The 24467-nt window shown below is 36.0% G+C and overlaps 3 protein-coding genes across 3 annotated transcripts in view; 2 read left to right on the top strand and 1 right to left on the bottom strand.

Annotated features, from left to right (window-relative positions):
• The first annotated feature begins 337 nt into the window (after positions 1 to 337).
• Positions 338 to 1636, top strand: LOC126833957 (REPTOR-binding partner). Its single transcript, XM_050565566.1, has 4 exons — positions 338 to 516; positions 589 to 700; positions 773 to 894; positions 975 to 1636. The coding sequence occupies exons 1-4, from the start codon at positions 460 to 462 to the stop codon at positions 1086 to 1088; spliced, it is 405 nt and encodes a 134-aa protein (XP_050421523.1). The 5' UTR covers positions 338 to 459; the 3' UTR covers positions 1089 to 1636.
• On the top strand, positions 1600 to 4004 carry LOC126833955 (probable proline--tRNA ligase, mitochondrial). The gene is made up of 5 exons (XM_050565563.1): positions 1600 to 1741; positions 1801 to 1978; positions 2273 to 2346; positions 2686 to 2944; positions 3126 to 4004. The coding sequence occupies exons 1-5, from the start codon at positions 1649 to 1651 to the stop codon at positions 3851 to 3853; spliced, it is 1332 nt and encodes a 443-aa protein (XP_050421520.1). The 5' UTR covers positions 1600 to 1648; the 3' UTR covers positions 3854 to 4004.
• Positions 4005 to 4503: 499 nt separating this feature from the next.
• Positions 4504 to 24467, bottom strand: part of LOC126833954 (titin-like) — a 28928-nt gene continuing 8964 nt past the window's right edge. The window contains exons 2-10 of the mRNA XM_050565562.1: positions 11565 to 11799; positions 9792 to 10976; positions 8317 to 8887; positions 6240 to 6505; positions 6052 to 6168; positions 5714 to 5990; positions 5357 to 5601; positions 5085 to 5284; positions 4504 to 5022 (exon numbers count right to left, since the gene is read on the bottom strand). Coding sequence (XP_050421519.1) covers positions 4830 to 5022; positions 5085 to 5284; positions 5357 to 5601; positions 5714 to 5990; positions 6052 to 6168; positions 6240 to 6505; positions 8317 to 8887; positions 9792 to 10976; positions 11565 to 11717 — 3207 coding nt within the window. The 5' untranslated portion in view covers positions 11718 to 11799 and the 3' untranslated portion in view covers positions 4504 to 4829. The remainder of the gene's footprint in view (positions 5023 to 5084; positions 5285 to 5356; positions 5602 to 5713; positions 5991 to 6051; positions 6169 to 6239; positions 6506 to 8316; positions 8888 to 9791; positions 10977 to 11564; positions 11800 to 24467) is intronic.

Below are 24467 nucleotides of genomic sequence, written 5' to 3'. Positions count from 1 at the left end.
TTAGATTAATAAAATTTAAGAAAAATGTACCTTTTTATTGTTAATTTTTTAGAGCCCATATTTGGAGGCCTCCAGAAGTGTGGAGACGATTAATTATTGGATGTTTGGGATGCCAAAACCAATGGTATACTTAACTTCCATCAGCCAAGTGATCTGGATCGGAAATTTAGCACCATTTTACCGTACAAATTTTAGTTTTATTTTATATTTTGACCGTGCGTATACATGGCCCACGGGTTTTGGCAACAGCCGGCAGTGTTACATTGACCTTGAAATGCAGAAACGCAAATCAGCTGTTTCAATCACGAACAAAGATGTTATCAGTTATCATGTATTTCATAATTCCATTGTTTATAAACATTGAATGATCTGGTCTGGTAGGTTTTCCTTCTTTAAACATTTTACCAATAGAACAAAGTATATTTTATATTTTAATAATTAAGTAGCATTTCTCCAACAATGGATTTTGAGGAATCCTTTATGAACGCTCAAGACTTTGACGGACTCGTGCAAGTGGTGAGTGTGTAATTTCAAATTCAACAAATTTATGATTTGTTATCGATGCGTTTTGTGTTCATTTGATGCCAGGAACAAGCTCAAGAAATGAAAGAAGGCTCTACCCCACCAACGGTGACCAACAAACGGGGCCGTAAGCCTGGGAAAAAGACCAGTGACAAAGTGGATATCAAAGCCAAATTAGGTTGGATAATAGCATAAGAAATTAAATAATAATAAACAAATTATTATTAAGTATCTGTCTGTGTATACGCAGAACGGAGTCGGCAGAGCGCTCGCGAATGCCGTGCAAGAAAAAAGCTACGTTATCAGTATTTAGAAGAATTGGTCACTGACCGCGAGAAGGCTGTATTTTCGTTACGACAAGAACTCGATAAGGTAAACTAAACTAACTCATATAAAAAATAATTGCGACGTATAGCTCTGAGATTTCATGCGAGTGTTTTTTACTTTTTTAGTACCGATTGTGGTGTCTGGAGGTCGACGAAGGTAGAATTCCTGAAGGCTTACCGGCTTTGTTGGAAGAATTGGGAGCTGTGAAACAAGAATCGTCGGGGATACTTACTATGTGATTAAGTTTTTTACACTTAGGTATTTTGTTATTCATATTCATGTGCCATTTCATTTTTGCTAAAACCTATATTATCCATTTTTGTCGATATTGTTATGTTGTAATTGATATAGTATAAGATATGTATTATATTATTATATATTAATATTAGGATTCGACCAACCATTTTCAATTTCATTAATCATTATAAGCGAAACAAAAATGTATTTTAAATGGTTTGCACCATAGACTGCTTTAAAATTGAAACTCTTCATAAGTTCATGGAGTAATGGACGACTCCATTATTGTTTATTCCATGATTTATTTTTATCATAAAGTAGGTTAGGATTTTGATAAATTTTGAAATTTTGAGCTTATGTAAATTTGATCGATTAGGTTTTAGAATTAGGTAAACTTTAATATATTTATTATTAAGTTAAGAGCTATTATATGTATTTTAAATATATATATTAAAACAAATAAGAATACTAATGTAATAGATTATATATTTCTACTATGTTATGTTGACAATTATTTTTTCTTATATTACAAATCTGTACTAAAAAAAACAAAAAAAAAAATATGAATAGTTTAAAAAATATATTTCGACCGTCTATGCCGATCTCTAAAACTGTAACTTTTAAACCAGATGAACATATATCTAACAGTCAAAAAGTATGTATTGCCTGCTGAGATTTTTTATATTGAGTAATAATAAAAATAAATGATTTCAGTTGATGATCGAACTTGGTCTTATCAGACAAAATGCAAATGGGTTGTTTCATTTTTTACCCTTAGCTCAAAGATCTTTGGACAAGTTGATATCGATCGTAAATAAAAGTATGATCGATATTGGTGCTCAGAAAATAACTATGCCCGTATTAGTGAAAAGCGAATTATGGAAGAAAACCGGTATGTGATAAAGTATTAAAATAAATATTGTGTTTCTCCTCTGTGAAAAAAATTTAATTGATATAAAAAACCACTTAAATAATTATTACCAATAATCATTTACAATTAACGAGGAATATGTTGAAAACAACATGAAGTTATACTTGGATGGTGCCTGAAACAAAGTCTCGAATTAATGTTATAAAGTTAAGCGCATTCCCCGAAGACGTGGATTTTAACCGTGCACTTAAATTTAGTTTTTCAGGACTTGTTTTTAAATTTTCCTTTCTCCTATTATAATCAGTTTTTTTTCAGGTCGTCTCAGTAGTAATCAAGATGATTTGTACACAATGACTGATCGCAGAGGAAAAAAATTCTTGCTCAGTCCAGTAAGATTTAATACACTAAAAATACATTTACTGTTGTATTGTAGATTAAATTAAATACTTAAACAAGCAATTACATTTTACGTTTTAATATCTTAATTGCATAATTGTACCTATATCAATTATTGTAATATTATCAGAAGCTTTTGGGAATAGACAACATTATTATAAATTCCAAACTAAAAATGTTTGATTATTGTTTGTTTCTTTACTTTATAATTGAAAAATTATAATTAACATATTTTTTAAAGAAAATAGTAACAATGATTTAATTTACATGACAACATTTCTGCTTAATTTATTACTATTATAGACATTATTGTTTTTTTAAAACTAATTTAGACCCACGAAGAAGTCGTTACTGACTTATTTAGTTGCGATCCTGTGTCTTATAGACGACTGCCATTAATGTTGTATCAAATTGGCACAAAGTTCAGGGACGAGATAAGACCCAAGTTGGGAATAATCAGGTCTAAAGAGTTCATAATGAAAGACATGTACTCATTTGATCGAGACGAAAAGAGTGCTGTCGAAACGTACAACACCGTTTGTCAAGCCTATGAAAATGTATTCAATTTCATCGGCGTGAATTATATAAAAGGTAAGGGAAAATTGTTTTTGATGTCTTACGCTCTGTTCGATGAGAGAGTAAACTCATCGTATGACAGAGCCGCTTCCTACTGTCCGTGTCGTCTAAACGGAGTATAGGACAAAATAAAAAAAAAAAATCTTCTTTCAGTTTTTCACAAAAGTTATAGCACAGTAATTGTTTTTTTTTACAGTCAGAGGAGCTTCAGGAATGATGGGCGGAAGTGAATCGCACGAATTCCATTATCCAGCTGACGTTGGCGACGACACATTGCTGCATTGTGAGAAATGTGGGTACGGAGTGAACAAAGAAATGTTACCGGAATTACTTGAATGTCCGCAATGCTCTAGCAATCAAATAGCGTCGACCAAAGCCATTGAGGTGGCGCACACTTTTCAGCTCGGCACTTTTTATGCCGAAGCTTTGAAAGCCGTGTACTCTGATGCAGACAATAGTACGAAACACCCGTACATGGGAAGCTACGGCATTGGAGTTTCCAGAATTCTTGGCGCGTCGGTCGAGTCATTAAGTACACAGGACGCCATTCGATGGCCCAAGTCGTTGTCGCCATTTACGGTTTGCGTTATTCCCGCCAAACAAGGCAGTAACGAGGAGAGCTCGTCCAACAGCGTGTTGAATTCGTTGTACACGAGTCTAGTAGAAATTATCGGAGACGATGTGATAGTAGACGATAGAAATAACATGACCATCGGAAAACGTTTTATCGAAGCCAAGCGACTAGGATTTCCCTACGTCATTATAATGGGAAAGAAAATCACTCAGAACCCGGCACTGTTCGAACTATATGACGTTAATACTAATACCTCCGAGGATTACCAACTACACGAACTTATCAGTATTATAAAAGACCAACATTTTTCACAGAATCTTCAAGTCGTTAAAAATGTTAAATCGAGTTAACAAAGCTGTTAATAATAATATTATTGTTGCGAAATTGTGATTCTGATGTAATTTTAGACTGCTATGAAAGCGTCGAGTAGTATATTAGTAGGTATAAGTATGTTATAAAAATGTCGTATTTTACGATTAAATATTTTGATATAATAAATCATTAAATTGTTATTTTCATATTGAAAACAATTGAATTTAAAAAGATTTTTTTTTAAAAATAACGTTTATAATATAACCTTAAAATATTAACTATTATCACTTGTATAAGCTTTTTTATCACTTTACAAATTGTTGTCAGAAAAGTATACTTTTTATACTGTACAACAGTTATTTAAAAGTGTTAATGAAATTAATTTTATCTCATTCGTTTTTAAAGCGTGTTATGACAAAAATGTATCATTGTTGATTGATAGGAATTTCGATGGACAAAACAAAACAAAAAAAATAAATAACATTAAAACAATAATTGTTTATAGTCATAAATAGAATTGATCATTTTTGGCAAGTAGCACAAAAAACAATAATATATTTTGTAGAAAAATATTGATAATATAAATATAAAAATAATAACTCAATTGACAAAATAGAGAGCCTTTTTTTTTTTTACAAATAAATAGGTACTTACTACAAGTAACAAAAGTATTATTTTAAAGACTTAAAATATTAGCATGGCAGATAATGCTGTAAACTCGTTTCACAATTTTATAATAAAAGAAAAATGTATTTCATACAATTTATAAACGATTCAAAATTAACAGTTAATGAGCAAATATAATTTAAGAAAAAATTATGATAGACGGTTAGATTAGCAGTTAAATTATCACCGTTGTCAGTTAATCTAAAACGAATCTAACATTTATTTAAAATAATACACATTTGTTGTTTTGGTTTTATAAATTAACACCCTTAAAATTATTGTACTCTGTTAAATTACATTTAAAATGCATAATATTCAATATCGAGACGTAACGTTACGACGAGAGTCTTAACATTTAGAGATCGTGGGATCACGAGGCGGCCGCAGTTTCTTGCCGGCCATTACGGTCCACGCTTCGGTGAATAATTTATCGTCGTTGGCCACCAAGAATGACATATAGCATATCTGCTGTACGGTAAGATTGGTAGAGCGTGCACAGACATGGCCGTGTAGAGTGTTGGCTCGTTCAAGATCTAACCATCTGGTAACAATAATCCGGGCGTAGGATACATATAATTTGGATGGTCTGGTAACGACAATTACCTTTTCAGCGACAACGGTCGGTCGGGGGACACTGTGACGCCGGTGGGTCCCCACAGCCAAAACTCCAGCAGCGCTTTGCACTTGGACAACGAGTTGGCTTTTCCTTGCCGTAACACTTGCGACAAACAGACGGTCATTTCCCAAGAAGGCGCTAACATTTTCAATACGTTCAACATGATGTTGCACAACGTGTCTTCGTCCTGCAACAAATCAATATCATGTCGTCGTAAGTACACAATGTATATTATTATAGTCACAAACAATGCGTTTACCTTGGGATCGTTTTCCACTTGAATCACAGCGACAGACGGGTCAGCTCCAAAACAGTTTCTGGTGATTACGAACGGCTGGAGGCTGTACTTTTCAACGTTCGAAGCCTGCAGGCCCATTAACAGGTTGATAACTTCCACTAGTACGAGGCCGGCTTCTTTAGTGACGTCCGAGTATTTTGCGTTGTACTCTTTGCAGTACGATTCAATGCTTTCTATCCGATGAGCGTTCCATAATGTAACGTACGCTGAAAAAAACATTTTTTTTAGTTTTATTTGTGAATTTCTGATTTCGAGGTACTAATTTTGACTTATGTCACGTTTCAAAAAATGACAATTATATTTATGATGTTTACTCACAGTCTTCATTTTCATTGTTCGCACTAAATTCTTTGCCGACACAATCGATAAACTGCGATACTTTTGTCAGCGTGAAATGATTGTTCAATATGTTGTTGAGTTTTATTTGTTTGGCCGATATGGACAACACCACTGGCACATCGTACCACTTACTGTTGTAGAAGGCATAGTCTCCTTTCTGTAGACGGCTTGTCGAATCCACGTAAAAACTAGACCATTTAAGACCGTTTGTTTGAAGTACCATTAATTCTTTTGGAATTTTCGGACCACTCGAAGCCTATAAAATCATAACAAGTTAAAGCGGGTCTTGATGTTATAACGCAAGTGTTTAGCTTTACCTGGTCTAAGAGTTTGGTGAGAGCTTCATGGTTGGCAATAACAACGGCGTCATAACTCTCCTCCAGACTCTTGTGACCGGACGTCTGTGTGTTCCTGATAGTGTCTTCGACTCCAAACTAAACGAGAAAATTAAATTTTTAAATTTAAACGCAAAGTGGGCGAGGATAAATGGTCTTAAGATACTAACGTCGTCCCCAAACTGGATGGCCGGATATATTTCCGACTCGGTCTCGCTGCCACAATACTGCATGGATGTCAAGCGAGCCATCTCCGGCGAACTGTGGTCGCATTCTGGTGCCGAATAATTGATTGGTTCGTAAGTCTCGTCGGACGTACTGGAATCGCAAGCTTTTGGCACATCGGAATAGTCTGTTAGTTTTGGCGAATTCTCTTTTGAAGCCATCGGCTGAGGCGGAAGACTTCTAGGAGGCGGTGGAGGCTTCGATGGGCGTGCTGAAAAACGTTAAATATTAGTCGACGGGTAAATTAAACACACTTGAGTCGTAATATCAGTACATAAAATTTAAGTTTTAGAATAAAGATAAAAATGTTGTTAACAGTTTCACATTGCAAGTCGTAAAATTTTGTATGAAAGTACTATATTGAATCAAAATATGCCTAGGAAGTCGACGATGACATTTATTAAATAGTAACAGCTTATTTAAAAAAATGAACATTTTATAGTTTGTATTTTGTTTGTCTATTTAATTATTCGTTTTTTTTTTTTAATGTGTCATTGATAATTTTTGATAAGAAAAATAATAAAATATTTGAGAACATCACGATCAACTCTTAATATGTTATCGATTATTTAGTTACGGCCGTCAGTTTAATACACGCTATTTAAAAAATATGTTAATTAGGTATTGACGTGTCTCAGTATATTAACTTGCTATTGTTTGTCTACGCTGAATTTTATCCAATAAGTGATAAAAATTACAATTATTTTATAAGTATCTTAAACAGTTATTATTTTATTTTATGAGTACAAAATTAACGTTCCACACTGATGGTAAATGTAATATTTAAATAAAGACTTGAAAAATTGTTATAAGTTTGGAATACAATGGCAGGACATTTTAAAGAGTTAAATGCTGGATGAATGAAATCATTTTATGTATTATTATTTTATCCAAAAAAATATATTTTTAGGTTCTAGCCAGAACTTCTGGCGAACTCAAAATCAATTAAGTATAACTATAATCTATTGACAGGGTTTGGCATATGTTAAGACTACATTTAATTTATGATGATTTAATTTTTCTTTTAACTTCATAAAATATGTACAGTGATCAACTTGGGGCAAATAGACTATGTATCAACTAATTTTTCTTTTTAAGTGGAAACCATATAATGGTACGTCATTAATAGACTTATTTCAAAAATTTACAATAATATTTTTAAATATAAAAAAAACTATTTGGAAATTTGAAAACAAATATTTCTTGATTTTAAATTGTCAATTGCTAAGTCAATCATCAAGTTTAAAAATGGCCCTTTGATTTTTATCAAGGATTGAAAACTTAATCGAATTTATTTGGTGAGCAAAACGGTTTTCCTTTTTAAGTACCTCTTATAATTTTTTTTTATTCAGTAAATATTAAAATTGTTCAAATCCATTATTTATTATTTTTCAAGACAATGTTATGTAATATTACATTTTATATAAAAACAAATTGATTAAGGCTTTTATGTAACTATTTAAACTATTTAACTTCTTATTACACACTGTTAACGCACATTTTTTTTGCCAAAATATATAAATTTTTTTGAAAATACAGGTTTACGGTGTATTTTAGATCGGTGTTGTGTATGTTTAAATAATGTTACACTATTTTGTTTGCTAAATTCAAAATTGTAGGATAATCGGTAGTTTTTTCAAAGACACATAGAATACAAAAATTCTGATTTTTGATCAAGAGATGAGTTTTGGGTTTGGCGAAAAAAATGTATATATTTTGGGGTTAATTTCAAATAAATGACGAAATGTTATTGTATACACTTTTTTTAAAAACATTTGTTGGAGTATGTACGAATTTATTATTTAACAAACAATTTGTCAATTATTGTGTTTTAGTAAAAGTAATTTTGTTTTGCATTTTAGGACAGTTTAATTTTTATATAGGTCTAACAGTGTATCAAATTGTATTATTTGTACATAATAATACACTTTTAATTATTTTTATTTTTCAGGTCAACTGCCAACTTCTTAGGCCTGGTAGGTTATGTAAGGTTTTAGTGACACACGTTCGCTGTCATCTCACCAGAGTGATGGTGCGCCGACCCTTTGACGCTGTGTATGCTGCTGTGTATGATCTCCATGTTGTGGATGATCTGCACGCCGGACTTGTTGATGTCCAACGGGTGAATGATCTCCAGTTTGGGCCTGGTCGACGGTTGCGGCGAGGCCGTCGTCGAGTCCTTGCTGGGTAGCCTCAAAAACTTTTTGATTTTCGATCCCACCTTGGCCGCTTTGCCGTACTTCTTTTTCTCGTACGACGGCCGCCGGCTGGGCAACGGGAGGGTGGACGACTCGCGAGACGCCGCGTCGTCCGCCGGTTGTGGCGGCTCCTCGACGTCCCGGTTTTGCCTTTGTTCCCGTTCGATTTGCTCGCAGTATTCCGCCAACAACTTCCGGTTGGCCGTGGTCGTCTCGTCGGGACCTCTTCCTACTTCACACTCGTCGTCGGTGATCGAACACACGCTGGTGTGCCTCCCTCGGTGATGGACGTTGTTGCTCGCGCACGTCACCATCGGCGACGGAGGGGTGGGGGGCGGCTTCGGAGCTTGACGCTTGATGCTCCTGGGACACTCCGGCGGACTACTGCTGGAAGTCTGAAAAACACAAAAAAAAACAACTTAATAAGTACTTTTCCTTGCAAACAAAGTATTGGGTTTACGAAGTCACGGGAGAGGTACAAAAAAAAACAGTTTTTTTTTCAAAATTTAAACAGATTTTTTTTGTTTAGGTACCTAAGCTTAAATTTGATTTGCACGGGGTCTGCGATGAAGTAGGTGCACTTATTTTGAATTTTAGTTTAAACAATATAATAGGTTTATAATCCAATGTAGTTTTATTCGAAATATTGGCTCGATTTCTAAATAAAAACTAGTTTTTGTTTCATTTTTTCAGAAACATTAAAGACAATAAAATGAAAAAACTTAGTAATCAAATAGAAATAAAAAAATACCATTCATCGCCAAAAAATTTGAAATAGAAAATATAATTAAAAAAAAAAAGTTTAAGACCTAATATGCTTTGTTTAGTTATTTATTAAGTTTAATTATTTGCACAGTTTTTTATTTCAAGTAGACAAATCACTTTACAAGTTGACCAGCATCAAGCATACAAAACAAATAAAATAAAAAAACCCCAAAATGAATAGCTTAACCAACCTTGTAACGAATTGTATAGAATGTAAAATGTTTTGTTCTGATGTGACAATACAAAATCGTTGAATTTTTCCGGCAGAGCGTAGTCGGATTGAAAACAATATTAGATTATTTAAACGGCTGTTTTTTAAACAGTTTAGAGTTTTCAAATAAATAATTGTTTTAGAATGAGGACAGTCGTTTTGGGATATAAGTATTTGGACTCGAGGCCTCCATAGACGGTGTTGGACAAATAACCCGAAAATATGGTTATTACAAGGTCAAAAAACTGGGTCGGAAAAAAAAAAATGCTGATTGTCAACTCTATCAGCAAAGACCTACAAATATTCAACAAACAGATACAAACCTTTCTTAGAGGCGTCCTAGGAGGGGTATCACACGGCGGTGGAGGGGGAGGGGACTTTTCTTTGCTAAAGGTATGGAGGAAAGAACGGTTGGCAGGCGCGACTGGCGGCAGCTGTTGATCGCCCGGCTCGTCCGAATCCGCCTTGCCGTCCGGTTCGCCGGCCAGTTCCCGGCTGGTCAGCGATTCGGCCGTTTCCGCGGGTTTGCAGGCGTCGACGGGTTTTTGGAACGGGATAGGCGCCACCGGTAGTTTTATCTTGAAGTGTTTCGTTCCCATTCGCGGCACGTTACTTCGCGTCTTGTACGCGGACAAGCCACCGGCGTCCGTCGCCGCAGCTTCCGGTTCCTTGGGCGGGGTCGGCGGCCCTTCCGGCACGGCGTCTTGCGGCAATCGTTCGGTTTTGATCGTTTCCGGTGGTGGCGGCGGCGGCGGTGGCGCCGGTACTACCACCACAACGGCGGCCGGATCTTTTTTCGCGGGTAGGTCCTGCGACGGCGTCTGGACGGACGGGGAGGCGAGTACGGCTACTTCGTCGGCCGCCGGAATACTGGACCGTTTCATGTGCAAAAACGGTTCGTTGGAGCTGGCCAGCAACGAACTCCTGGCCAGAGTCTTTTTCGTTTCAGTCTTACGCGTCCGCGCGTCTTCGTTGGCCACGGCGGTGTCCGCGTCCACGGTTTTCTCGCCGTCGTCCACCGTGGCCGCCGGAACAACAATAACGGCGGCGGCAGTGGTTTTTGCCGGTGTCTCTTTTTTGGCGGCCGCGGCCATTTCTTTGTTCTTCAAGAAACTGTACACCAAAGATTGTTGGGACTGTTGTTCGCCGAACGGCTTGATCGTGACCAGTGGCGGCGACGACGCCTTTTCGGGCGCCACTTTCGCCTTAGGCGCGATCGACGTCTTCGCCGGCGTAACGACAGCAGCCACCGGGACGACGACGGCGTTCTTCTCGGGCACGTTCAGTCTGCCGTTCATGTTCGTGTTGGCCTCGGTCAGTCTTTTTAGCTCTTCTTCATCTTCGCCGGCGTCGCCGTATTCCTGCGGACGGCCGTAGTCGTCGTCCGCGTCCGAGTAATCGTCGTCCGTGGAATACTCTTCGCCGCCGTAACCGATGATTTCGAACTCAACGTTGGAAAACGACACGTTCAACGATTTCTCGCAGGAACCGTTGGCCTTCAATATGCTCTGAAACAAAAAAAATAAAAAGTAAAACACTTAATTAATGTTTAGAATATGATCAAATAAAAGGTAAAAGTTAGGCTTAAGTTCAGTTGAAATGTTTCAATAACGAATAAAAGATAAACAAAACAAAAATTGATTAGAATAAACTACAAACGAGAGATAAGTAAGATTTGGTTTTTCTAAAATTATTCCAAAACAGATTCATTACTTTTTAAGAAAAATTGTATGTATAATATATATGTTCAGAGTTCAACGTCTCGAAACCAGCACATTAATATAAAGATTAATAATCTCTCAACGCGTGAACTGTTGTTAGTGTACACTAGTCGTTAGTATGCCCCGAAGCAATAAGTATAAGAGGTAAATATATTCGCATGTGTGCACTTCTTCAAGTGTCTATTACCACGTGTGCGACAAATGTTTATTTTTAACCCGAACAGATGAATCTAATTCCGACAAAATAGGTGATGCGTGCCTACTTCGATTCCGGATTACATTCTAGAAAAACGTTAAGTTTTTTACAAAGGTCAGTCACTCTCACGTCATGTCCAATGGGCTTTCTAAAGATAGATAGTATCTCTTGTTGCTCACCTGAGACGGCGATATCTCCGGTAACGGCTTGTATTCGACCTGCACCCGTTTGGGTCGTTGCGGGTGTTCCTCTTTCGGGCGGAAACAGTTTGAGCACAATTCCTTTTTCCACGCATTCTGTTTGAACCTCGGACACTCGTTTTCGGGCGACATTTCAGCGTCTCAGGATGTCTTGCCAACAATATACGGTATTATGTTTTTAACAGCAACAACACTGCCATTCGCCGTCATAATTCTGAAACAGGGTAAACATATCAAATACCGGATTAGCAAAAAGCACAACATGGTAGAAAAACATCACACTACTGAGACTACCACGATATTATGTTGATAATGATACAACGCAGCATATTAGTAATCTTCCGGTATAGAATAAAATTTCGATTTCTCTGATAAAAAAAATATATATACATGTACCTAAACAAGAATACCATATCGAACGAACCTCGATTATTGTTATTGATAATATTCACCGGCACGGAAACGTGCAGGATAATCGACACGCCCATAATATACTACATGACGACAATACGTATATTATATATTATAATAATATGTGTCCGACACGCGAAAGTATACCGACAAGCCAGCAGTGTGTGGTAACAATAACAATAATAATAATGCCTATATGGCCTCAGCGTGATAAATCTCAACGGGCCCGTACAATGCAAAACAGAAGAAACAATAATAACACATATTGACAACTTCCTAGTAAAGCGTCGAATTGGATATTATTTGGTAGTTTCGACGCGAAGCTTATATATGGTCCGATTGCTTACACATCGAAAATAATCACCTAATCATGGGCTGGTGCAAACTTAGGCGAAAAACCTGACGGAATAAGGTAAAATCACAATATTGGTGGACGATTCACGGAAGTGCACCGAGAAAAATGTTCAGTCGCATAAGTGAATAAATAATTTAGGGAGACACAAGCTTAGCCGTATGGAGACACAAGCCTAGATTATATAGAAGGGGAACGAAAGAAGATCATGTCCCAATCTAAGACGGAAATGAAAAGGATTCAAACCCGTGGGTTGTCGGAGGGGTAGTTGCAATGCTATTTGAACGCACAGTCAGGCTCGTATGCGTTTGGAAGAACAAAAAGTTTTGGCTTCCAAAGAAGGATAAAGTGTAGACGTGGGTTCGAGGAATATTGGACCGACAATATTGAGCAATGATGAAGACACTAAGCCATTCGGAAGCTAAGGAGGTGTCTGTTGCACACCGAATTTCCAGATCTTGTCGTTCATCGATTTTTTTTTTAAGCTAGCGCTTTATTTTTTCTATAGCAGTGTCTAATCTCTAATTGAGTATGCATATATGCTGTGTTGACTTTTCTCTTGGATCCCAACAAGAGAAGAGCGCGTTGACAATGGTCGAGATTATTGTTCTGGAAGCCGCGCTGTTTCTTTCTTATTGTACATACAGTGTGTGTTGTGTGTTTAGAAAATGCATTCTGTTACTACACCACAGGAAGAGTGTTGTCTGTTCCCCATTGTGTGTTGCATCTCATCTCTCCGGCGGCTAATCTTGCGAGTCTACGGTGATCCATTAAAAAGCATTCGCGTTACTTTTATTAAATATATGCATATATATATATATTTTTTTTTTTTTTAATGCGCCGAGATGATATTGTAGGTACAGCTGGCTACGGTAAACGATTATGGAGTTAAGTTTTGTAATAATTCACTGCTTCGGTCGGCCGTGACATTGTTGAGAAACGCGAATCAAACAAAAGATGAATTTCGACTGTGCCATTGTGATATGAAAGCAGCAATTGACTGTGCATGCATAATAAATACATGGATATACATACACACATACACACACACCACACGTTTAAACAAAATCATATTATTATTACACACAGTACAATACATTAACAAGAACTAATCAACGTGCACACGACGCAGTTGATTAAACCTCGGCGCGTTCAGAATTAGTAGCCGAGACGTTTATGACGACATTAATTTGCAGTAAATGAATTGGTTCGGTGCAATACAGTCTTTCAAATATTTTATATATTGTATGTTGATAGCCGACTGGCGAAATTGATAATATAGCAGAAGCTAGAATAGAATTGTAATTGATTCAGCAAATTGATATCGATAATACAATTGTTGCTAATTGGGCCAAGACGAGGTAATATGGAATTAAACAGTTGCACTTAATATCTCCAAGACATCTCTCCGCTGTCCGTCTCGCTCCACCTGTTCTAAAACCGACCGAGTGACCTCTATGATCGGTGCGAGCGGTTATAATTATATTATAGTCAACATTATTTTTGCCATTTCAACGTCGCGTTATACATCAAAGCTATTAATATTGAATAGGGCCACGGTGGATCTAGAAAGTTTGATAATAAATACACGATGGCGTTCGCTGCGGTGTATAATGATGATTCCGGTTTGGGTTTAGATCCAAGTGGCATTTAACAGACAGCGATAAAAAAAAAAACCGGCCGAATTGAAAGGGCATTGGCGATTGTAAAAAATGCCGCATCCAGATATTGTTCACATTTATTTTCGTTCCGGTTTCCACACTACACGTGTGTGTTATATTGTGGCTTTCATTGAATGCCAGGCGTTGGTCGAACCGTACTTGGACGAATGTAATATTAATAATATGCTCTTCTATGCAATACGGATGAGCGTTTTTATACGGCGACAGGGGACACGCACAAACCGTCATCATCTCTACACACGGTCAACTGTTTTTATTGTACCATTATAAATTACACAGTAACCTTGAATATCGGTATTGTTTATAGCGGGTACAATACTTAAACGGCTGCTGCTGCGGCGGTAGCAACACAAACCCAAGACAAAGTGTAGGCACAATATCAATACCGATAATTATTATAGTAGCACATAATAGTTGGCTATGGCGACAACAAAGAACCCGGTAGCCAGCCATCTCGGTTCTTATGTCTCGGATCTTTTCTGGGCGTTCGTCATAAAACACCGAAACTGTGTCTGCCAATCGACAATCACGTCATCGGTCAAAGCAAACGTCTGTCGAATCCACCTTGTAACGTGACGACGAGTCGAGTGCAATTAGTTGCACAGTGACAAAATAACCTATATATACTCTGTCCCATATAAGATCGATAGTGCGCAGAAACCAAAACGCATTACACCTGTATGCGCCTGCGCAGTCCGGAATAACGCGTTTTGGTTATCGCTTTTCCATGGGAAAGAGCATAGCTAGTTTTATTTGAGTTTATGTGTACCTCGAAAAACTTAACTGGGCCGGGCTTTTTTTACCCCGGGTTATTGCCAAGACTCTGATCTATTCGTCATAGCTGCCATCACAGTTGCATTACGTGCACATTGTGTAGAATTTGACAGAAAAACGGTTTACCTTGAGAACGAGTTTCACTAAATAATATATACCAACGGCTTGAATGCAGCTTTTTATTTTATTTTTAACCAATATGAAAGTATATATATTTTGTCTAAATTAGGTTTTGCGTTTGCAAACCGGATCGCAACAGTCGGCATACATTTTTTTTTAATATATTCATAAACCATTGATCCGATCGAACGAGCTGCACGCGAGATACTCAAGTGTCCTTGCGAACCTTCAATAATATATTTGTATATATAATAAGTAAATGGTTTATAACAAAACAACGATGGTTGTCGAGGTTGTATTTTCCTTTATTATGTTTATTCTGTATTTTAAATTGTAAATAAAAAAATCTATACGTCCGATGGAGTACAATAGGTTTAGAGGTTAGTTAGTTTGAAGGAAAAACAAATCATTTTATTTGTGGTATGTCGTAGAACCGCAGACTATGGCCCTAATAGGTCGTTTTGAAAGTGCTACCAATCAGGGGTTAAGTCTCAGCGGAGAGTATGAGGACGCGCACTCTATGGGTTAAGCTCGAGTGTACCCAAATTCACCAAAAGTGTAGTTTGAACATTAACTGTGTGTAAAACTAAAAATGAGTGCGCCAATCTGAATAATGGTGGACTGTAAAGCGACTAAGTCAAAGAAGTCATCAGTCGGTTCACTTCCAACGTCGTCCGGCGGAGTGACTGACTACTTGAGAACTGGATCCGTTTTAAAACGATTTTTTTGTGTGTGTTGGCGGTTACTGATTTGGGAAACGAACCGTGCATGTCCGTATTCGCTTTCCATCGATCATTTAACACTTATACAGCATAGCATTACGGATAAGCTGTCAGCCGTAACGTGCCGGATCACGAGAGTACGAATAATAGTAATCCGCCGTGCACGGTCCACGTTGCTGACAGACTAGGTTCACACTCATATAACAACACGGTCGTTAAACACTATTCCTCCGTAACGGTTCTCGTTCTAACGTTTCGCACAGTACCATAGTTGGCAGGCCTTTAAAAAAAACCCCCCTCGACTACTGTATGTGGTAAACACGGTCTTCAGTTATAATTGAACGTTTATCTGTAGCACACGCTTCCCCGAGGAATTCTATAGCTCATCAGTTTAATGACTACACACAGCAGCCGGTACAGACCGAGATTAGACGGCCTTTGCTGCGGGGGAATGGTAACAAAATTCTTCTAAGCATTTTTTTTTTTAATCTACTGATTTCAATCTATATAATGTTTAACAGGCGTGACGGTACGCAACAGTTGCACAGTGCATTAGAAGTCATGGACTGTACGGGTAAAGGCAATGAAACACAAGGGGAAAACTCTGGACTAACCGGTCGCGGGCATGCAGCCTAGACGACACGAACTTAATGTACAGCTTATCGGCGCACGAGTATGCATGTATGACTCGTTCAGCAGGTACCACACCAGGTTAAAGCGGCTATGTACAATGACGGTGGTATCGACGGTTAAACAAAAAGGCGGAACCCAGCTACATTAATTATTATTCTTAAAAATATCATTGACGTGCGGTTGTGTGCGATAAGGTGACCTAAAACCCGACCGCAATCCGAGAAACCGAAAACTGCAATGCTCAATAATTATAAAACGGAAAATCAACACTTAATAGACCAAAAGACAAATTCATTCAATGTCTCCAACACAGCGACAGCCGACCAGCGCTACGGTTTCGCCAACAGTAACCAAAAATAACCTATATGTAGGTATTTTTCTACTGTAGTGTTTAGTGAATGACGTTGTTTATAATAATTATAATTCGAGATGGTCTCTTTCATTTTATCTAATGTTACACGTGTCGGTGTTCAAAATTATAATAATCGTTAAATTATAATTATTCTATTCGATAAAAGCTGCTTAATCAAACTATTTAAATGTATTGGCTTGTAAATAAAGAACCAATTCGATATGCCACTAGTATGGTTTTAGGTTTATTTTTTGAGATCTCAATTGGTAAATAATTTATAATAATAAAATGTACACAAAGTCTTCGCCTTCTTGATTACTTCGTTGCCGAGTAGGTACTATTACATTGATGTTGCAGCTCTATATATTTTTCTCTATGGTGTAACCTCGGAACGATGTGCGGTTAACAAGTGCGCGCCAGTGGTTATTTTCTTTGTCGCCTGTACCGAGACGATTACTTCTTCCCACGGGTACCTCGCCGAAAGATGCATCGGCCACAAAGACAAAACACACGAGTGTACTATATGCGCATTACTTGAGTATATTGGGCAAATAAGGACAGGTCTTTCAAGGACCATATCATCGTCCGTGAGAACCTCCCGTTTAGAGGTACAAAAAAAATCATATTTTTTTCTTCTTCATAATATACTACACAATAGTCTTGGGCACGCCGAAAAACAGGAAGACACGTAGTAACCCGAAGACGATGGGCCGAGTTAGATAATAAGGTAAAAATATATGGAACACGGGCGTGCATGATGATCATATAGGTACGTGGGCGTGCAACCGCACACTGTAGTTGCATCGCTGCATCATCCGTTACGAATCGCTTAATAACTTTTACACACGGATATTATTATACCTTACCCGGTGGTTTTTTTAAAAACATTATTTTTTTTTGTTTTTTTTTTTTGGTTTAGTTAAAAATACGTTGCGGCAGCGGTCCGGGAAAAATCATCCGACACCGAAAGTGTAATTGAATTTATCATCGTCCACAGGAGAGCCGATTTGGGAGGAGAGAAAAAAATAAAATGGTTAAATACGTTTTTGACGCGTCGTTTAACGTTTTAGACATTTATCAACTCGAGAGAAATGTTCAACGTGGTTTTTTTAATCTTGTATAGCTTTATGTCTTTCTAACCGAAAGAGATTTTTTTTTTTGAAAATATTCTTCATTCGCTCAGGCCGCGTTAACGGGTTTTTAACCCCGTGAACTAAATGCCAAGGTTTTTTTTTTGTTGGAATTTTTTTTTTTAACAATAGTGTTTTTTATTATAATAGATTAATTATTATTATAGCCTATACAGTTATTATTTACATAGACATCACTGTTAGTACAACGATACCGGTTAATTATCATATTTTGTTGTGAGGAATCCGTTTGTTCAAAGTATTAAGCAAAAAAAAAAACATTACATTAATGGCGTGAGAGCACGTGGGACAGGAGCTGATGTTGAAGAAACAAATACATTTTAAATTGATTAAATAAATTCCATGGAAAACGTTTCAATGTGAATCCGATGATGAATTGGTTAAAAAAACTATATTAACCAAGCACACTTTGCAATAATTAACTATTTAAGTGGCTTTCACAATTACATTTTTTCATACTTGGTTTATCAAAAAATAAAGAACCATTTTATATGCGGTTTTAGAAGTAATTGATTTAAGTGCGATACACGTCATGTAACAAGTTATTACCATTAAGTAATACATCTGCAATAAAAGTAAAATGTTTTTCTCAAGAGAGATTGTATTACATTCAAATATATAGTTTATATCGAACCAGTACTGCGGTGGCCGTTTCTAAACCAGTTAAACTGCAGTAACTCTACTTTGCTTTCAATGTACCCGTTTTTAATTTAATGTAATTTTGGTACAAAAACCTAAGTGTGAATGTAGGTACTCAAGGATTGTCAAAAAAACGTAAATCTAAAAATGTCCTAAAGGAGATATCATGTTAAAACCTACCTACCTAAACGTGAGTTTATACTAACTAAATTACCTTAACTCGGTGATCCAGCATTATTATTTTTTAATTCTTAACTACTAACTTTGCCCACAACTCAGAAGATACAGAAAAGTATATTTTTCGAGAAAAAGACACATTATTTTTGCTTACAATTTTTGAAGAACGACGTTTGATAGTTTATAATTACATGCATTTCATAAGCTTGAAATGTCAGTTAGGTTATAAATAAGGTTTGGCCAATAGCAGTAAAAAAAAAGCATTTATCGCACTTAAGTACGATGGTCTGTGTCTGTGTCTATCGGTTATTAAAGATATCTTACATGTAAGACACCGATAAAAAATTCTATGTCATAATGCCATAAAAACTATACTATCTTCTCGACTTTGCAACCAAGTAAAAATTAAAAATCGTGATGGCCTTGGCGAGTTTCCCAAGAAAATGTTTCTCCATAGAGAAATCCTTTTGATTTAAATAATAATATGATGCGTAATAACAATTACCGAGAAGATACCGTTAAGAAAATCACTTTTAGTTTTATTTTCAACAACTTACACGCATTATGTATGTAATAATAGTGTTGTGTGCAAGTATAAAATACCCATAATACACTATATCTTAAGCACATGCATGGTGTGTTTGTGTGAATTTTAACACATTTTCTCGTTTAAATAGATTTCTTTACGACCATCAGTTGTGTTCTCACGACAACGGCGGCGCCTATTGTTTTTTGCAAGTTAGAAAACCCGTTTAGGGCCTGTTTCTTTCCGAAGGAGACTTGTCACCGTTGCAAACAATTGCTATTGTAGAAAGCTTTCGAAAGTGACCGGTCGGCTACTCGTTTAGCTATATGCCATCATACCCATAGTGTTGTTGTAATTAATTTGACCACTATCATTTCACACACTTTTCCCACGCATTCTAGCTTGATAAAGCTATTAAATATATATATTTTCTTATTGCCGCCCGCGCACGGTACAACGACCGTCGAACCTATAAAATAGTAAACCGTTTTTTTAAACGGGACGCACGCTTTATGGTTAGGAATTTCCATAATAACTTATCTAACGAAACGTTAAAATGTGTAAGATAAAGAAAATATTTCCTTTTACAAAACGACAGTATTCAAATTTATTAACACTTTTGAAGACTTGTTGAAGTCAACTGGTTTGTCAACGTTTCGGTTAAGCCTGTTGACGCTGGCAGATCAGTCAACCTATAATAATACATAAAATACCTCAAGTCATGTAACAACTAAAATTATAGTTTAGTTGAGTATAAAATATCAAAAGAACCTCATACCCATAAAACCCCAGCGAGTTTTTTCAAGTAAACCCAGCAAGAGTTTGGTATTTAACCAAAAATATGTGTTTATTGGGTTTGACTTTTTTCATGCATTTTGTTTAAAATAAATTTATGAAACTTCCAAAAACTAATATTTGTTGTTCAAAATTATATTTGATAATCGACCTATACTATATTTTATTAAAAAAAAAAAAATAATAATACCTTACATTTGACGCTCGGAGCAAGGGCTACAAATGCACCTCGTCGAATCCTGCCTATCCTGCTATCGTAGGGGCCTTTCTCTATAGTGTGTAATTTTAATGTACGGTAATTTTGATTTACGGTTGAAGGTTTACAAGGTTTACAACCGATCGGTTTAAAAAGGTATAACTATACATACACAATAACATTTAAATTGGTATTCCTCATGCGACACAATATTGACTTTTGTTCACAGAACTCTAGACACGATTTAGTATTCACCTACATAACGCGCTATAAAACGAAGCCAACTATGAAATGTACATAACTGTTTTTTTTTTTTAAACATAGAGTAAAACATAAATCGGCCAGATAGCCAAAAAGCCCTATTATGTTATTCTTTTGGCTAAAACGAACATTGATGTATTTTAGGGACCTAAGAACGATCACTATACGATAATGTTCAAAAATCTGTGTCCAAACATTGTTTTGGGATCGTCGTGTCATCACATCTGACCGGAAACGGTGACAGTTACTTTACAATGACAAACCGGCGGCAGTGGTGCTCATCGGTAGGAATTCTCAGAAACCGCTTTATTCCAATAGTTTGTTGGAATAATTGTTTTCTACCCCCCCCCCCCTTTGGCACTCCCAGAATGTATCGATCGAACCTCAAATGATGAGTCGGATAGGTTAGGTCGATATTATAAAAAAAAATTCAAGACTGGGCGGGGTTAAGTTGGACTGTAAGTACTGATCGAGGAAGTGGGCTAATGTACTCTACGTCCTCTCTTGTCATTTAATAATATTTAAGTATAAGATAACAAGTATCGTCAATACTCAAGAGTTGGCAGTACCATGTTTTTTTTAAAGCCCGACCCAACTACAAAAATCTATATTTTTGGTAAGATACAAACCATTTTCAGGGTTTATAATGAAAAAAACATTTTTTGGCTGCTTTTTTTCAACCATGTAGTTGAATGTAGTTTTTTTCATCGAACACAAATATTACAATGATTTTCTTTTCAATATTAATTTATTAAAACAGAAGATTTAGACTAATGTTATGCTTAGATCAGTAAAACATTTACTACATTTTTATACCAAAAAGAGCCCACCGTTTGTGGAAATGGAGGGATGGTGCCTGGTGGCATTGTCAACCATTATAAATACTAGCAGTTATTATTTTAAAAAGTGTTACTATGTAATCGTTTTTATCTTGACGTATAATTAAAACAAAATATTTAGATTAATGCAACCATTAGATCGAACAGAAAACATTTCTCATGTTTAATACATCAATATATAAACATACTTTAAATTAAATATCAAACCTCTGATTTTTTTGGTAATACGTACGCAATAAAATCCAGATTTTTGATATTTAATTTAAATGATGTATTTTTTTTTGTTAACTCGGTCGTTCATTGACACATTGGCCAACATTACATAAAACTAGTGTAGTGTATGTGTTTAACCGAAATGTTTGGGTTAGATACATGTGCACGTGAACGTATATACAACAGCTTATTAGAGGTCTATTCAAGTCCTGCTAACTTATGTCGGACATCAAAATACAGTTTTTCTCGTTTAGGCTTAAAAATTCCATACCATCCGTCTAACACTGTGTTTGCCGGATTCACACTATACCATAATATTATATAGTGGAGACCAGTGCAGCTAAGCCCGGGTGGTGTCGGTTGACGGTGTGTATACTGTTTGTCGTCCACGTTAAGAATTCCTAAGTAATCGTCAACAAGGTCACGTATAATATACCGAATAACATTATGACGAATCACACCCACATTACGGTCGTCGCGGCAAACTCGATACCAAAATTGTAAGTATTATATTTTTTTTTTTGGAAGGAAACATATTTAGTAGGTTCGTTTTCGGTGCAACGGGTCGTGACGATAGTCAAAATCAGGGTTGGCCCGGAACGACGACCTCCTTCCAAGGAAATTAAATCCACTCAAAAACGCACTATGTTCACTGGTTCACACACTATCCGGTCCTATTGTACTGAAAAATTGATATAAAATGTATAACATATGCATATCAATATATTTATTTATGAACCGTTGGATACAAATGAGCGTTTCACAGTCTTTTAATAATCGTACCAGCTTACAAAGTTCTCTATAATAATATGCTTCAACCAAACCTTGTACCTTCGATAACAATGGCAATTATTCCAACTGCATAATATAATCGGATGTCAACAATTTCAATATTATCGTTAAAAGACGATCATTTTACCCAAGATGAACTATTGGGAATACACTATGAATTCCACGCCTAAGAATATCACCGAATGTTCCACGGATTACACAAAACCGAGTTCAATGCACAGTTGACCCAACGCCACATTTTCCTTTCTACACGCACTGACATACTGATATACAAACATGACAATTAGCTATCGCCTCTCATTAGATACATACAAATCGTTGAACATAATATGTCACATGATAATTAAATATTACACATTTTACAATTTAATAGCGAATGACATTATTCAACCGCATAAAACTATTTTTCTGAATAAAATCAAACAACAATTTTACGGGTTTTTTAGTTATTTTGGATTATAAACCAATGTTAAAACAGCGCTTTGTCTATTTAAATCGATGGGATATCTAATCTAAATCTATAGTTATACGTCGACCTTTATATAGTAGATAAGAGGCCGATAAAAGCAGAAAAATGAATTTATACACGAATGACGACCGTTTTAAACAAATTATAACTTTCAATTGTAATAACTAATAAACTTTTCGTTTGGCAACTAATTTAAAACATATTTTATAAAGCTATAGTACATTTTTTTTATGAGTTCTTGAAATACTTCTGAAAATTATTTGAGTAGTATTTTAGGTACTTGAAGATGCAAATATTTCAAGACATACTTAAAGAAGGGCATCTTAATCAACAAAAAATTTAAATAATACTGAGTTCTGATTTTAAAAAATATTTGTTTACAAATAATGTCCATAATATAAGCGGTTTTACACCATTACTAATATATATATTATGTGTACATACACCGTTAGACCACCCCTATAATAAAGAATACTAAAAGTAACCTAACCTGACCTAACCTAGAGGAATTTAAATTGATCGACTTGCTTATAAACCTGGCGAGCCGTTATAATTATTATTGTCATTATTATTATTTAGTGTAATTATTTTACCGGCCTGCCGCCGCGCCGGTATGCAGTCTTGTTTGTAGCCGACCGTGTGCAAATTTGTATGTATATAAAGTCAGTGTAGCTGTAAGTACACACATTACACTTATAATCGGGCTAAACCCACGTAGAACACGATATTCCGTTATGCCTCACAACAAAACCAGTACCATCCATTCATGGTAGAAAATAGGAGGCGATTGCGGCAACTACTGTTAAATATTTTCAAAGTGTACGTACACAGTGAATGTCTTTAAAAGAACCATTACGTATTGTCACGGTTAGCAATTACCGTCGTCGACACTGTGTACAGGTGGTTACAATAATATATAGGTAAGTAAGTACAAGCGGTTTACAGGCGTTTCATCAGCTATCCAACACATTATAATCATCCATATAGTATCGTCCGCTAGTATCCTATACATCACATTATAATAATAAAATATACAAAACGGTGTTTGTTTTCTTTATTACACTATAATATGGTAAATGGCGCCCCCCATTCCCCCTATCACTATTGTAGTTGATTTCATTTAGGTACTATTGACTATTGTTATTATTAAGTACATACAAGGTATATAATATGTATGTTATATATTATTATGTCGCTTCTATTTTAGGCGACCCGACCGGACACCGCGGAGAAAACATGCAAATCGAGTATAATAATATATTATATATTCTTTGTATGGTTTAAGTGTGCGAGGAAGATATGCGACACGGACAATGCGAAAATATTGTGCAAGGCAGAAATATTATACGGTACTCAAGCCATGAATACAATAATTTATCATTAACGCAAACCAAATGGAAAATTAATATTACCGTTCGTTTCGAGAGCAGAACGTAAGTGACTCGGGCAAAAATTGAATAAAAACTAAAACAAATCGAACGCATTAAATAAAACAAAAATCAATCACAAATAAAATTATTTTAGTGTCAAATGATCAACATCCGGTCAATTGACCAAATCAAATATTAACAGCCAAATACTAAACAGTATTGGCTATATTATAGAAACAGAACACAATGTTTTCTTAGGCCGATATTTAGCTTGGTATAGCTGTACACTACTTGACGTTAAAACTGCTCTGTTTTTGAGAAGTACATCTCATTAGACTTGTTTTTCACCAAAAATAAAAGTGTCCTAGTCATTTCTTTAAATGGCATACATAAATTGTATTTTTGGAC

The sequence above is a fragment of the Adelges cooleyi genome, unplaced genomic scaffold, assembly GCF_023614345.1.
Source record: "Adelges cooleyi isolate 19-005CV unplaced genomic scaffold, UGA_ACOO_1.1 ACOO_flye_CR_arks_rails_tigmint_CR_PRNA_2, whole genome shotgun sequence".
NCBI classification, from domain to species: domain Eukaryota; kingdom Metazoa; phylum Arthropoda; class Insecta; order Hemiptera; family Adelgidae; genus Adelges; species Adelges cooleyi.
The sequence above is the reverse complement of the archived record's forward strand: the minus strand, read 5'-3'. Positions and strand labels throughout refer to the sequence as shown.

Coding starts and splice junctions, on each gene's coding strand:
- LOC126833957 (XM_050565566.1), top strand. CDS start 460: ATGGATTTTGAGGAATCCTTTATGAACGCTCAAGACTTTGACGGACTC. Junction 517..588: donor TTGACGGACTCGTGCAAGTG/GTGAGTGTGTAA, acceptor ATTTGATGCCAG/GAACAAGCTCAAGAAATGAA. Junction 701..772: donor GGATATCAAAGCCAAATTAG/GTTGGATAATAG, acceptor GTGTATACGCAG/AACGGAGTCGGCAGAGCGCT.
- LOC126833955 (XM_050565563.1), top strand. CDS start 1,649: ATGAATAGTTTAAAAAATATATTTCGACCGTCTATGCCGATCTCTAAA. Junction 1,742..1,800: donor ATATATCTAACAGTCAAAAA/GTATGTATTGCC, acceptor AAATGATTTCAG/TTGATGATCGAACTTGGTCT. Junction 2,945..3,125: donor CGGCGTGAATTATATAAAAG/GTAAGGGAAAAT, acceptor TTTTTTTTACAG/TCAGAGGAGCTTCAGGAATG.